Source organism: Pteropus alecto, unplaced genomic scaffold (genome assembly GCF_000325575.1).
Source record: "Pteropus alecto unplaced genomic scaffold, ASM32557v1 scaffold67, whole genome shotgun sequence".
In the NCBI taxonomy this organism is placed as follows: domain Eukaryota; kingdom Metazoa; phylum Chordata; class Mammalia; order Chiroptera; family Pteropodidae; genus Pteropus; species Pteropus alecto.
The window spans coordinates 6,133,676-6,149,345 of record NW_006441061.1 but is presented as its reverse complement, the minus strand read 5'-3'; the positions used below and the strand labels follow the sequence as shown (position 1 = coordinate 6,149,345).

The 15,670-nt window shown below is 44.0% G+C and overlaps 1 protein-coding gene across 4 annotated transcripts in view; it reads right to left on the bottom strand.

Moving 5' to 3' along the window:
* The window catches only part of NUP214 (nucleoporin 214), an 88,160-nt gene that overhangs the window by 23,350 nt on the left and 49,140 nt on the right, over positions 1-15,670 (bottom strand). For all 4 annotated transcript variants that reach the window (XM_015594231.2, XM_015594233.2, XM_006918065.3 and 1 more), the window contains exons 25-30: positions 12,439-12,517; positions 11,949-12,027; positions 9,159-9,249; positions 7,308-7,369; positions 3,652-5,478; positions 1,993-2,063 (exon numbers count right to left, since the gene is read on the bottom strand). In XM_015594231.2, the coding sequence (XP_015449717.1) occupies positions 1,993-2,063; positions 3,652-5,478; positions 7,308-7,369; positions 9,159-9,249; positions 11,949-12,027; positions 12,439-12,517 (2,209 nt within the window). The remainder of the gene's footprint in view (positions 1-1,992; positions 2,064-3,651; positions 5,479-7,307; positions 7,370-9,158; positions 9,250-11,948; positions 12,028-12,438; positions 12,518-15,670) is intronic.

Below are 15,670 nucleotides of genomic sequence, written 5' to 3'. Positions count from 1 at the left end.
CCTGGTAACTTAGTCTGACTAACCTTCTAGTTCAAGGGCTAGCCAACTACAGTCCACGGGCTAAATCCAGCCTGTTTTTGTAAATAACGCCTTATGGGAATATCACTGTGCTCTTGCTCTTAAGATCTAAAATATTTATTATCTGGCTCTTTATAGAAAAAGTTTGCTGATTCCTGGTCTAGTATATTACTGTTCTCTTTACCTGGGACTAATTTATTGATTCAAAATTTTAATTATTATATTTCTTTGAAAGTTCTATTTCTTTCTTTTTCAAAGCTATGACATTTCTTACAATTTCCTAGTCTTTACTGGTATTTTCAAGTTTGTCTTTTCTTTCTTTTAAACAGGTAAAACAGCTTTTTTATAGTCTAGGAAGTTTCTGCAAATGTATGTCTGTCTGATGTTTATACTGGCTCTTGGTCATAGTTTCTTGTCTCCTTCTGTGACTTATTGAGGTGTGGGAATTGATGACCCTAAAAATTATTTGAGGTGAAGGGGACTACAGTCAATAACAGTGTGAGAAGTATGCACAGTGACAGATGGTTTCTAGACTTCGTGCCGTGGACACGTCATGAGATATACTAACGCTGAATCACTATGTTGTACACCCGAAACTAAGAACATATTTTAATTTAAAAAGAATTATTGAGGCCGAGAGTACGGTTTCTTTCTTCAGAGTGTCGGAGCTGCTTCTGCCAGCCACCTGCAGACGCCGGCATCCAAGGATCACGTTGGGCCACGTCCACGGGCCGAGGCAGGTGAATCTGGAGGCCCACCTTGTCGTGGAGAGGATCTCTCACTGTGTGTGTATCTTGGTTAGTGATTTCTGCCCCTCTGCCCTTTCGGGGTGTTAAAACAGGAAATTCAAATTTTCCTAGATTAGTAAACGCTCGCAGGGCAACGTGGCTTTTGTGCCCACTCACTTCCATGAGTTCCTGTTTTCCTTTTTAACGTGGCTTTGGCGAAACACCCTGTTAGCTTATCAGTGCTTTTAACACTGTGGTTTTTGTGTTTTATTTAGCCTTTTTAGCTGTTTTCAGCAGGGAACTTGGTTTAAGTGATCTAACCTGGCCTCACCGAACGCTGGAAATCAGAAGTTTCATTTTTCTCTACCAAGGATTGCTGACTAGGGCAGAGCCCACATTCCAAGGAGAAAGATGATAAAGAAGATCTGCTACTGAAGGTGTGTCAGACACAAAGAACGCGCCTCCCAGTTCATTAGCTACTGGACAAATCCCAGCCCCACCTTCAGAAAGCCGGGATCACTGCTGACACATCAGAGTCCCTGTCCTTGGAAGGGCTCCTCATGCGGTTACTGTGATCTAAGTGCAGTGAATGTAACCTTTCTGCGTCCTCATCGGTCAAATGAGCATAACAGCAACACCTACAGAAGTATCGGTGCTCACGCGAGTCCATCTGAATAAAGCACTCAAAGCTACGCCCAGCACACAGAGAACCACTAGCCACACAGCCTCAAACGGTGCAGGTCACTAAAAGAAGCTCCCGCACCACACACAGTTCAGCGCAGGGACCATATATGGTTCCTGCTGCATATTCATCTTTTTGTTTAAATTACCACTTGAGAAGGTAACCACCTTAGCTCAAGGACTGAAAACAAACAAACAAACAAACAAAAACCCCAACAAAAAAACCCACACCACAACAAAACAAAAAATAAAACACAAAACGAAGTTGTAGATTTAGCCCATGGGCCATAGTTTGCCAACCCCTGGCCTAACAGAACAGGCCGACTGATGAGAATCAGGAGATGTGTTTTTAAAGTGCTTTCAAGGAAGGATCAAAACTGTAGTGATTCGAATCAGAGGCTGAGACTTTTGCGTCCCCAAGGTAGCCAAAGAAGGCAGAGCTTGAGAATCACAAAGCTGTTTGCTGGGGTTGGGTGTACAACGTGAACTGATCATATATACACAGGAATGACGTGGATGGGTTTGACATACGTTGACATAAATAGAGGCGGACACACATACTTACCTGACCAAAGACTGTTCCACCAGTGCTGGCTGCTTGACCGAACAAAGAACCGGTATTACTAGACCCAAAACCTATAAAATAAAAACAAAAGTTTAAATTGGATGAGTCTTTTTAAAAACATCGAAGTTTTTTTTTTTCTAAAATGGTATTCAGATGTGCTAAGATATCCCACAAGAAACCCATGAATAAAATCTGCCTTCCAATCTAAGAAATAGAGAAAATTATGAGTAAATAAAGGTCTTTAATTCATTGCTAACGTTTTATAATAGTTTAAATTCCAAAGTCCCAAGGACTGAATTCTGTCTCCTACCAAACCCGGGGTGGGTGGGGACCAGAAAAATGGAATACTCTCAGAGCAGCTTTGTCCTAGCCTTTTAACTGCCAGGAAGTCTTTCCAGTGATCGACTAAACTTCACAGATATTTCTACTCCCCGGTTTCCTATTTTCAGACCCCAGATTGTTTCAGGGCAGCTGATGTTTCTTTGACGTGACGTAACATGGCTGAAATGCTGGGTTGAACAGGGCCCGGGGAAACCAGGCAGAACCAGATGCTGGAACGAGAGCCCCAGACAAGGAGTCCGAGGGCGGCTGTTCCAGCCTCATTTCTGTGGGTCTAGGCCAGGGAGCTCGGGCGGGTCTCAGTTCCGCGGCCAGGGCTGGGGCAGACCGCTCCGTCGCCTTTCCGCGGTTACCACAGGAGAGATTTCTTAGGGGTTTTCAATGATGTTAAAGTAGTTTGATTATACCTGCGCGTGAGGGACTCTCAAATTCTGACTGCAGAACATCGGACGCACAGAGGTAGTGTTTGATACCCTACTCCTTCCTAAGACTTGTGAGGCCTTCCCCTGCCCATTCTCTCGACTGATTTATCACATTCCCGCCACTCAAATCGGCCAACTGGCCTCTTCGAACGGCATCAGGTGCGTCTCAACTCTTTCGCCACTGTGGCCTTGTAGTCAAACTAGTGGGAGCTTAACTGACATCTGTTAAAGGAAGGAAAGAAAAGATTTCCCTTCTGATAAATTATGAACCGTTTTCAAATAAATCATCACCAAAGAAATGAATTAGCAGTTACCTGGAACCCTGCCCACCAAGAAATCAATAATCCTTGTTGTCTCCCAGAGCCTCATAGCTGAGAACCTGCCATCCATTAGATAACCATCAGAAAGCAAGACTTCGAAAAGATTTTCGAATTGTTCTATTGCTCACTTTTCAAAGTTAAAGGAGCTGTTAGAATTAGATACACAATGGGAAGGATTACATTTTACTTTCAAAAATGGTAAAATTTAAAGACTTTTTAAAGAATTACGACATTGGAAATAGAAAAAAACCAAACTCTTCCAATGTCGGCATGTACCCTTCTAGCAAGCGAGATGGTGTCAGAGGAAATACAACACACGGACGGGGCGGTGGACCCGAGTGAGGGGCTCTGGGGCGTAGCTGCGGCTCTGCTACGGGCACTAAATGACGTCGGCTCAGTCGTCGTGAGGCTTGACAGTTTGGGATGTAACAACCTCTGAAGTAACTTCCGAATTAGAATTTCTTATTTATGAGTTATTCGTTATTATTCGCCATGACCTTAAACTTAGTAATACAAGTCTATTGCAAATGTTTCAAACAACACAGAGAACGAGGTAAAAATCTTTCATAAATTCTTACCTGAAGCTTGACAAAAGCTAAACCCAGAGGATGATGCTGTCGTGGTGGTGGCCGAGGTGCCGCCAAATACAGAGCCTCCTTGCCCAAAGCCAGGACTCTGACCGAAAGCAGGGGGGCTGCTCTGGCCAAACATGCCCCCTCCTGTGTTGGCAGAAGACTGTCCGAATGAGAAAGAGCTGGCGCTACTGGTGCTGGAAGAGGCGCCAAAGACACTGCCACACGTGGACGTGCAAGTGGAGGCCACGGACTGCCCGAAAGCTGGCATGGAGCTGAACCCAGGCTGACTGAAGGAAAAGCCACTCGCGGGGCTGCCTGTCGACTGCCCGAAGGCCGGGGCCTGCCCAAAGGTCGTCTGTCCAAAGACCCCTGTGGCCGAGGCGCCAAAAGCAGGACTGCCAAAGCCCGAGCTGCTGACCTGTGGCGTGGCACTTGCCGTGCTAGCTATGCTGCTTGTCTGCTGCTCAAAGAGGCTTGGTGCGGTGCTGGCTGCCATCTGCCCAAACATGGGGGTGGCAGAGGGGGCAGTGGCTGTGCTGCTGGTGAGCTGGCTGAAAGCTGAGCTAGAACTGGCAGCAGGTGGCTGAGTAAAGACAGAGGAGCCAGAAGTGACAGTCCCGAACACTGCCGTCTCTGTAGCTGGGCTCGGAGCAACGCTGGAAACAGCAGCAGAGGTGGTGGGGGGACCCTCTGTTTCCGCGGTCACAGGGACTGCACTTGGGGTCGTAGCTGCCGTGACAGCAGTCTGCCCGGGCACTGGAAGGGTGGAAGCAGGAGATGCCGGCTCTGTCTTGCCATCAGGGACCGCGGCGGCTGCTGACGCGGCCTCTGTGGCAGGCGCGAGAAGACTGGCACTAGATGCCATGGTGCTGGGCCCGCTGGCCACCGGCTGGACCGAAGTGGGGTCTTTGCTCACAGGGTCGGACGCCGGCAGAGGGGCCTGGGGGGGCGGGGCGGCCTGCTGCTGCCCCAGAAGCGAGGCCGTTGACGCCGAGACCTCACTGGTGCCTGGTTTCTCGGGCAAAGATGACGATGCAGCCTCCTCTGCGCTTTTAGCAGAGGATGCAGGTGGGGTGGGAACAGATGCTGAACTCAGGAGGCCACCAAAAGACAACGTGGGGAATGACGCGGGAAGGGGAGTGGCAGTGGTGGCTGCTGGTGGGGCACATGGCGGCACTGTACTACTCGTCGGCTGGCTTCCAAATGAAAAACTCGTCTTGCTTCCACTTAGGGACACCCCGCCGAAGCTGATCAGCCCGGGGGTCCCCGCGCTGGTGGGGGGCAGGCTGCCAAAGACACCACTTGAGAAGCTGCTCGTGCTTGCACTGGTGGCTGCTGCTGCTGCTGCTGCCGTGGTGGCGGTCACAGAGGAAGTCACGGGGGGCTCCGCTTGCTTCCCGGGCACCGCAGGGCCCGTAAAATTAAAGGCTGAGGGGACGAGTGAAGGCTTGGCTGGCTGCGCACTGGGGAGGCCCGCGGACGACGCCTTGGTGGCTGGCTTGGTGGCATCATCTGCTTGGCCGACCCGCAGTCCTGAAAAGCTTCCCAGAGTCTCGCCAGCCGAAGAGCTGGGAAAGAGCAGCTCGCCCAGCTTGGACGGCGGGGCTTCCGGCTTGCTGGACGGCGTGGCGAGAGTCAGTCCAGAAGGTGCGCCGGGCCTGCTGCCCCACGGAGCCGACTCTCCGGGAGAAGCAGTGGCAGCTCCGCTGGTGCTGGTCGTCACCCCTGAGGGAGAGGAGCTTTCTGGAACGGGCTCAGGGCAGGGTCGGCCTCCCCCGCCAAAGGAGAACGCGTCGAGCTGGCTGGACTCTTTAGCAGGTGGTGTGGCCCCTGGTAAGAAGGAGAGGTTAGGGTGGCCTGGGTTTGGCCGATGACCTGTCACATCGCCACCGCCTATGGCGCCGAAGCCCCCCTGCGCCCTCGGTGTGGTCGGACATGGCTTGTTGTCTGTGGGGATGACAGAACTAACGCTTCTCTAAGGGGACGTTGCTTGGCCTGAGTCATCGCACGGAGGTAAAAGGACAACTACTCTTTATGACAACAAATACGCCTTATCTAGGATGCGTGAAATCGACCCATCATCCCAAAGAGACACGGAAAGGCCTCTTCCCTACGGCCTGCGTGTGCCTTCTGCATTAACGTTCTTGGCCCAGGGCTGGCCTAGTGACCTCCTGATGGGCCAGGAACTGATCCAAAATGGAAGTTTTCCCCATGGTTTTTTAATGGACAAAGGGAGTGTCAATCCAAAGACAATGATTTTCACATACAATTAAGGATGATGCCCTAGTGTTCTCCTCAGTCAGTGGTTTGAGAGGCAGGAGGACCACTGGTCAGGCACCTGGGCTCTAGATTTGCTGGCTGTGCGACTCTGGAAAAGTTACTTGACCTCTCTAGGCTTCAAGGTCCCCATTTGGAAAACAGAGATAATAACAGTACCCACCTCATAGAGTTGTTAGAAAGATTAAATAAAATATAGGTAAAGCACTCAAGGCAAGGCCGGGTCAAACAATAAGTGGTCAATAAATAAGCCTAACTAAAATTTGATATTTATAAACGAAAATTAGTCTATTGCAAGTGTTTACTGATTTTCCTAACCCCATATTGTTTTAAGAAGTCTGGCTGTCACAAACTCCTGGGAACACTGCAAAGCCCCTACTATCTGTGTGTAATTTCCAGAAAGACCTCTGTATCACTGGTGTTGTATCGAGTTCCTTATGGTCTTGGATTGTTGCCTATTCTCATATTAATAAAAATGTTTATAGAATTGCTATTGTATTTTATTACTTTTATTTACGATTTTTGACAATTATTTTGTTCCTCTCTAATCTTTTTATATCACTGAGTTGTTTTTCCTCCAGAAAGTGAAATGGGAAGGAGGTGGGCCTCGAAGGTATTCATTCCACCACATCCAAGTGGGCAGAGGTTAAAAAGAAAGTTTAAGAATCACTGTTCCAAAAAGAAGGAATCAAATCGACAACACTCTAAGGCCACATGGATCAGGTCTAGGAGGTCTGCTACGCTTTCAACTCCCTCATCTCTCTCTGTGTGTCTGCCACTTGGGCTAACACACAGAAAGCACTTGAAAAATATGTGTTAAATGGATAGGTGAAAGATGCTCATCGTGTTATTATACAGAGAACTGGGGAATAACATAAATGTCCAAAAGGTAGTTAAATAAATTATAGCATTCCAAGAAGACAGAAATTATGCAGCCATAAAAAACGACTTTTACATAAGATTTTCAATAATACTGGAAAATTCACATGAGATGGCGCTAAATGAAATAAAGTGGAAAACAGAACCCTCAGAAGGAACTATAACAATTGCCGTGGTAATAGCCGAGGGTACGAGTGTGAGGCTAGGGCATGTTACTTCTTACAAAAGCTTTCTTTTTAAAAGGAAAACAAACTTAATTACTTAAACTGAAAACTGGAAGGCGCTTATGAAAAAAATCCCTTGTTTCTAATTATGAAGAGAGACAGAAGTCCTTCCCAATGGTTTCTGAAATCCAGCCTATTCCTGATGCAACATAACAGCAGCAATTTATTGTAGACGCTTTAAGAGAGACTCGGCAGCAAGTAAAACGCCATGTCTGTACAAAAAGGACCTGTGCCTGTCTGGGGGGAACACAAAGTCATGCTACGCAGTGCAGACTGTACCTTGTGTGACAGTGAAATTAGAAGACGGCGTTGGTGTGAGTATCCCGAAATTAAAGCCAGACCTGGGGAGAGGAGGAAGAGAAGTCAAAAGGGAGCGAACTGCAGGCACGATGGTGCCTGTCAGCGTTACGTTTCATAATTCATTCACGCCATCTGCTCTCGAGGAACTTACGATCTAGGAGACAGGCAACAGAGCGAATGCCCTTGTGCGAGAGGCAGGAAAGCCACTCGGTGATTTCTAAGCAGGGAAGGGTGTCTGCGGGGGTGGTAAGGAGGGAGCAGCGGCTGGGAAGGCCCTGGCTGGGCGGCTGGGCCTCTATGGTGGAGGTGTGGGGGGGGCCTATGCCAACGAAGGCAAAGGAGACGTAGAAACCACCAGGAATGTGCACGTGGGAATGATGGCGAGAGCAGTGCTGTGCCTGACGATGGGGACAAGACAAGCTGGACTAGGGGATGTCTCAGAACGCCCCCCACATCGACGAGCACGGCAGGACAGCGCCACGCCACGAGGGGCGAGGAGGAAGAGCATGAAACAGAAGCCCGTCGCTGCCGTTTCAACTCAATGCTTCGTTCCGGGCAGGGGCAGTTCGGTTCGAGAACCTTTCTGACCCCTTTTATCACTTCCTCTCTCCTCCTGTGCGCTCTCTTCACACTGTGGGTAAAGTCGCCACAGCCAAAGTTTCGAGAAAATTCAGCACGAATGTGAACCAGAATAGACTGTTCACTATGGCAAAAGCTCGAATAACAAATTTAAAACGATAGCTTTGAAATATAAGGGACCAAACATATCAAACGTAATAAGTACTGTAAGGATTCAGACTTTTTTAACCCATCACTGCCTTCGTCAAATAGACTAAGACCATCTAAAACGATGTGTTAAACACTTTATCATATTAAAAAAACAAACCTTCTTTGTCTCAATCTTGGTGAAGAAATTTTATCTAATAGAGGTAAGCCACTGACCCAATGACAAACTTTTTTAGCTTATTTTAAAAACAGGAAGATTATCAGTTCACAGAAGTAAAGATTAATAGCAGTGCTTTTAAAAGATACAATATTGGCACTGACCTACTCTTTAAAACTTGTTCCAAACTCCCTTTGGAAAGTATAAAATATGATTCACAATAATGAAAAAAACATACATATAATTTCCCCCTCGAATTCTCTTCTAACACCCTCTTTTAACATGTTTGGCCTGAAGGATGCTCAAGAAACATATTAACATCAGAGGAAAGAGATCGTGGCCAAGATGGTTCCAGTTACAAAAGTACAAACTGAAGGAGCTTAAGAGGCTTTTCTAATGGAGCTGAAAGCACAGCTCTCAATGGCTAAAGTCTCTGGGCAAGTTTTTGTCTCAGCCACACAGAGTCCAACTCCATCTCGGAAGGCGGCGGCCACCTGGGCAACCTTCGCAGGTTCCGACACGAGCACTCTGCCTCCGTGGTGAATTCAGCACCTTCTCTCAGAAGTTCAGTGCACTGACCTCTCAGCGCAGTAAAGCCAATGCAAATGTCACGGCTAGCCCCGGTGTCAGAATGAAAATGTCAGTATGGGAAAGCAGATCAAATACATAATTTGACAGACCCGCCCTATCCAAAGAAAATGAGGCTTAGCCAACAAATAAACGAGTATGTAATAACACATGCATAAGCTTGAGCTGCAAAGGGGAAAAAGAGTCACACTGGGACATTAAGCTACGGCCACTATGACCAGATGTGTTATTGCAGGGATAAGGATGCTGGGTTGGTGGACATCGGATAAGCATATAAACATAGCTAGTGACTGTAAGATTTGGGGAAGCTGCCTATACGGTTGCTAGCGATCTGCCACAAATTTAAGTTCATTACTGACCCTGATGAAGAAAATGAGAAAGGCTTGCTGAACTGCCCAGCAGCAGACGGGGTAGAAGTCACAGCTGTTTCTATCTTCGTTGCCCCTGGCCCTGAAATTACGGAAAAAAAGAAATAAGAACGTTACCAAAAAGACAGCTGAAACACCGTTCCAGTCCGTTCGTCCTGCAGCACCGATTTTGGTGTTGCACGGAGCGCGGCCCCAGGCCTGTGGGCCTCACGCGCACGCCGCACCACGCCAACAGCCACGGGGAGCCCGCATGCTGCCTAACTCAGGCTCGAGGTCTCTGAACTTGCCCTTTGGGTCTGTCAGTGTTACTTCCAAACCAAGACATGCCGCACCCTCCTTTCCAGGATCGAGATCAAAATAATTCCAGTGCAGTTAGAATTCAAAGCTTTAAAAGTAGCTTTATAATTATTAAAAATACACACCAAAGGAAAAAAAACTCCAAAGAGTTACATTAACTAAATATCTCTGAGTAGTGACTTCATGGCTATTTACTTTCTCCCTACATTTCTGTATTTTCCGAAATTTTTTTTCTTTTGGTACTTAAAATTGTAGTTTCCTTTTTTTTTTTTTTTAAATTATGGAGGTAATACATGATGGCTGTAATACAGAGAAGTGTAGAAAAGTTAGAAGCGCAATCCATCATCCTCCCCACATTCAACCTCACTGTAACTGCTTATTAACAGCTTGGGATATTATCTTCAACCTTTCCCTTACTGCTCTACTTTTAAAGGAGGGCGGAGAATGAGAAAACTGCATTTAGAAAAGCCCAAACCAAACAAAAAAAAAAGGTACCTTCTTCTTAAGTGAGTATGGGGTAAATATTAGTATAATTATTTTTAAAACTACTATAATACAATGTGGTATGTACAAAGATATTCAATGCAGTATTGCTTATAACCTTGAAAAACCAGAAACAAGCCAAACTGTCAGCAGAGTGCTGGTAAAACTTAACAGAGTACAAGTGTCAAAGGAAGTCCTAGGCTTCCATTAAAATGAGGGAGAGCCGAACCAGAGTTTGGAAGATGAACAGGAGAATTATTATAAGAGGGTAAAGGAGAAACAGATTATATGTAAGTCAATAAATATAGGATACGCCTATTTTTGTTTGAAAAACAACAATGACATAACCTCAAGAGATATATATCAAATCATTGAGGGTCATTGTCTCTGGAATATGGGACTTATCGGGCAGCTTCCACTTTCTACGTTACCTATCTTGACGGCAAGACTCTTTTGTGGACCTGTAATAGTTTTATAATCAGTAAAACAATGAAGGTATTTCCATTATTAATTAATAAGCGAACTATTCTACAGAGGTTTCAGATAGACTTTTATTTTTTTAAAGAAATTTTTGGTAAATTCTTAAGTGGTATTTCTCAGGGAAAATTTCCTACATCCCTGAAATGTCTTTTTCTTTCAATTACAGCAAATGAATACAGAAGTAAACACCCAGCAATAAAAGAGATATTTCATAATCAACGCTGAACAAGGAATCTTAAAAACTTCTTTATAAGTCATGCTAATAGCATAAGACACGCATCAAGCAAAGTCCCTTAGAATTCCTTGCCTCTTCACTTTAGAAATGACAAAAATTCTCCAGTGAAGTCCATGAAAGAAGTTAGAATATAGGCTCTTTCAAAACTTTTTTCTAAAATATTAACCAGAACAACTGAAACTAATACAACACTGTATGCCAACTGTAATTGAAAAATTTAAAAAAAGGAATAAAATATTAGCCATAAATAGAAACAAATTTCTTAATTTGAATCCTAAAAAGAGCTATATACCTCCTTCTCAAGTAAGGCTTACGTGATAACACCTGCACTTCTGCTTTAATCCGAATTCTAGAATACAGCTTTGGCTTACGCAATACTGTTTTTCCTCTGCGGATAAGGAATATTTAGTGAGGATAAACCCAACTTCCAATCAGAAAGCTAGATGACTGTAGGACTGAGGAGAGGTTATGGAAAGTGGGTTGCCAATATATGAAGTTTCAGCATCTCTAACGGAATTAGCTGGAAGAACCCACTTGAAAACATCAATTGGAATAAAAGCCGGAGTCCAGAGTGGGGTGAAAACGCAGGACTGCAGATGGCCCAAGGTCCCTGAAGCAGAAAGTAACAATGCCAAATAAAGTGTGCTTACAAGGAAGGGGCCAATGAAAGGGATGCTGAGGAAGACCCCACAGCAGAGTTAGGTTATACATAAAAGCAAGCTTCTGCCGTAAGCTGGCTTGGGCAAAGTGACTGCCTGGTCAAAGCAATTACGGTGACTGTAAAAACCAATTTCAGTTAATTTCTCTGCATGAGTAAGGGCTGAAAGTACGCGAAGCCATAAAAATCTTTTAATATTGACATTACATCTACTTTGAAATCTTATATTGGAACAGATCGTTTTACTTTTTGTATTTGACCGGCTTTTGAATTGTCATTGTGAACCGAGGGAACTTTTCATTCCTTGTAGCAGAAGAAATAAGAGAGTTCAGTGTCCGATCCGCTCCTCTCCCAAGGATCGTCCAGCGAGGCAGGTGAGGACAACACCCCACTGCTCCTTTTTAGGAAAAACATTGAAGGGAAGGTTTTCGCCTATTGCTTTCAAATTTCAGAAGTCTACAGAGCTGTTGAAGGGCTCATTTCTGGGCGATTCTTCCATGAACTGAGGCCTTTTGAATATCTCTTTATTTGATTGCCTATGTGGACTGTCACTGGGGCTAGAACAATAAACTCTATTGTGGGCATTCCTTTCACCTTTATTTTCCCTAAAACACAAATGCAAACTTACCTGAAGCTTTATCACTGGATGACAACTGACCAGAGGCTGATGTGGGCCCAGACAGCTTTAGGGAATTTATCAGCGACCCCTGTAATGGAACACAAGCAAAACGTTTATGTGAAACCACTAACTATCCTTCGGAACGAAGGAACATGTGAAATGATAACACGGTTTATAATAACTAAGATAATGTTCAGTGAAAGTAAACAGAAACCCAAATACCCCATATAAATATAAGGTATTAGAACTATGACCCAAGATTACCAGATGCAGAACGTCAAATGGCCTATGAAGAGAATATCAGGCCCTGACCCAAATGGCCTATGAAGAGAATATCAGGCCCACGACGGTCAAGACTGGTATAAACTGTGGGAAAAGGCTCATAGGTCTTTGTCAGACTTACAGTTCATTTAAAGCAAAGTGAAGACCTACAATAGGACTGTCTTAGTTACAAAGAGTTACCACATGACTGTTAACAAAGTGGAAATCAGTAAGTTACCTGCTTAGCCTGATTATTAGCGGCCACTGGCGTCAACACTGGGTGAGGTGCTTTGGCTGTAGAGTATGACACCGAAGAACTGAAAAACATAAAGCATGAACTCAAGAGAGAGGCACGACTGCGTGAAAATCATCCTTGAGCCAACCTTCTATCCAATAACTAACACCAGTTTGGGTCAGAATATACATGTCTGGGACCTTAACCAAAGTCATTTGATGTTTCTCAGAGTGAAGAATCAATTCTTTAAATGAAATGGGTCTTTACCATAAAAGTCAAAGCGGTAACCTTAACACTTATTTTCTTCCTACAATCCTAAAAAAAGTTGTAACTAGCCAGAAGTAAGAATTTTTCTTATCTGAAGAGTAAGCCCTCTCGCCCGTGCCCCTCGTTGCCCTCAGGTCCTGACCACGTGGAGATTCCTGACTCTCTTTTCCAAGACAGAGAATATGTGCAGCAGGATCTAGGGGATGCAGAGGGTCTGCCGCCATACACGCCTCGGCATACAAGAGACTCGAACGCACACTGCTCCGTTTCTGCGCCTTCGCTACAGGAGGAAAAGTGCATCCGCTATTTGTAGGAGGAGCTCTCACCACTGTTTGTTAACCCTGAACGTGGAATGCGGAAAACTTATTTCAGTAATTACTTAAGTGTTAATAGGTGAGGGGAAAAAAATCACCCGTTTAATGCGATCGCAGACAAAAGCTCCATTCATGGCCCTCAGAAGCAATTTTTTTAGTCGATTCGTCTGTCTTCAGTCCCGAGCTAATATGACGGTATGTACAGCAGTAGCGGCTGCAGGACCTAATTTTATTTTTCACAGCCCTCCCTACAGTTAGGAGGATTAATATTTTTCCATCAAAAAATGAACTTGGAAGAAGATAAACAAAAATAAGCCCATGCCTCATAGAAAAAATCAACAGCACTCTTATAAGCACCTCCAGATTCTCTGTGGGAATAACGGAGGAACCTTCCCAAACAAACGTTATTAGCTCGAGAGAGAAAAAAAATAGTTATTTTCAATGAAACAAACTGCCTTGTTTTTTTACTGAATACAGAAAGAGCTGTAAATATGTGTCTCTCTGAAGAAACACAGCCCTGCTCTTCTGAGATATTCTCCTGAGCAGGTAGGAACCAAGGCTCAGCACTCCGCCTCACCTGTGCTGCGTCTCCCACAGAGAAAAGGAATGTGTAAGCGAGATGTGGGGACTGAGAAATCCCTGGGCAGACACGGCAGACTCAAGCAGAGAGATGGTTTCAGCTCAAGAGAATCACAAGGGAAATGAAAATCTTCCATGCTTTCTCAAAGGAAAACAAAAAAGAAACTAGAAATAAAAACAAAAGCAGCCAGTTATCCAATTCCGGAACATTTTTCCCCCCAAATTTAGTCATGACATGATGGTAAATTAAATCCTACACGAAACAGACCGAGTAGAATTATTGTTCTATTGTGATAATACCATCAATCTCTTGGGTATCCTAAATTCCCAAACACACAAAATTAGGATTCACGGTACCTACACCCGGGGTCACATGACAACCCTGCAGAGAAATGCTGTTCAGTGCATTCGGCTAACAAACCAACTGACTAAATCAGATCCACCAAGACCCAAGAGCAAACAGAAGAGAACCGTGCACTACCAAAAAACACGTTCAAAGATTTGTGCACGATCACGAACCAAAACAAAGGAAATCAACAGCTAGAAATGTTCAAAATGGAAAAGCCAAATTCAGAATTATCATATTTTGCACCACTGTATTCTACTCTAGCAATATCAACCTGAAAGATCAGAAATTCATCTGACACGCTCTGATCTGCAACTGAAAAAAAAAAATCGAGCTTTGTATTGGCACGTATTTACTTCGAGTCTACAAATGCCATTGATGTGACTGGCAACACTAGAGCAATGCTTTGGAAATGACTAATGGAGTCATACAGGTCACTGAGTAGTGAAATCAGGTTCTTGGAGAAAAACAATTCCAACAGAATCTAAACAAAGAAAGCTGGTCTGGCTACAATAATATAGGAGAAAATAGATTTTGGAGTAATTACTCTTACAAGAAATAAAGAATAACCTCGAATCAATGACCTCAGCTTCCACCCTCATTTTGTAATGATAACTGGTCACCTCATCAATAGACTGTAACGATCCTACACATTTATACAACTATAACAGAACTTTGACATGAAGCAAAATCTGACAGAATCGCAAGGAAAATAAGCAAAGTCACTATAGTTGAAAATATCAATACCACTCTCCAATAACTGATGGAACAAGTAGACAGAATATCCTTAAGAACACAGAGACCTGAATACCACCAATCAACCACCTTAGCTTAACTGACATTTATAGAACACTCCAACCAATAAAAATAGAAAACATGTTCTTTTGAAGTACACACAGAACATTTACTGAGACGACTGATGTTCTAGGTCAGGGGATAACAAACTATAGATCAACGGCCAGCTGCCTGTCTTTGGTAAAGAAAGTTTTATTGTAACACAGTGATGCCAATCATTTACACATTGTCTATGGCTGCATTCACAGGCTACAATGGCAGAGCTGAACAGCTGAGACAGAGACCATGTGTTCTGCAAGCCTAAAATATTTATATGGCCCTTTTAGAAGAACCTTGCTGATCCCAGTTCTGGGCAGTAAAAGAAGTCTCAACAAATCTAAAGGATTCAAGCCATACAAAGCATGTTCTCAGACCACAATGGAATTACATTTAAAATAAATAACAAAAACATATCTAGAATATGTCCAATTACTTAGAAACTTAATAACACACTTTTAAATAACCCATAGGTATAAAAAAAAAGAAAAGTCAAAAGTATTTTGAACTGAATGAAAACGTATATATTTGAAATTTGTGCAATATAGCCAAAGTAGGTCTTAGAGGGAAATTTATAGCACCAAATCCTGTATTAGAAAAGAATAACCTCGAATCAATGACCTCAGCTTCCACTCTAAGAAATTAGAAAAAGAAGAGTAAATAAAACCCAAAGCAAACAGAATAAAATAATAAAAATCAAAAAAATAGTAGGAAACAAACAATGAAATAAAAAATTAGTCCTTTGGGATCAATAAATTTGATAAACTTCTATCTAGACTGATCAGGAAAAAAGTCACAAATTACCACTAACAGGCAAAGGGAAGTTAAACTATTATAAATTCTACATATAGTAAAAGGATTATAATCGGTGATTGTTATGAAAAACTCCATGCCAATA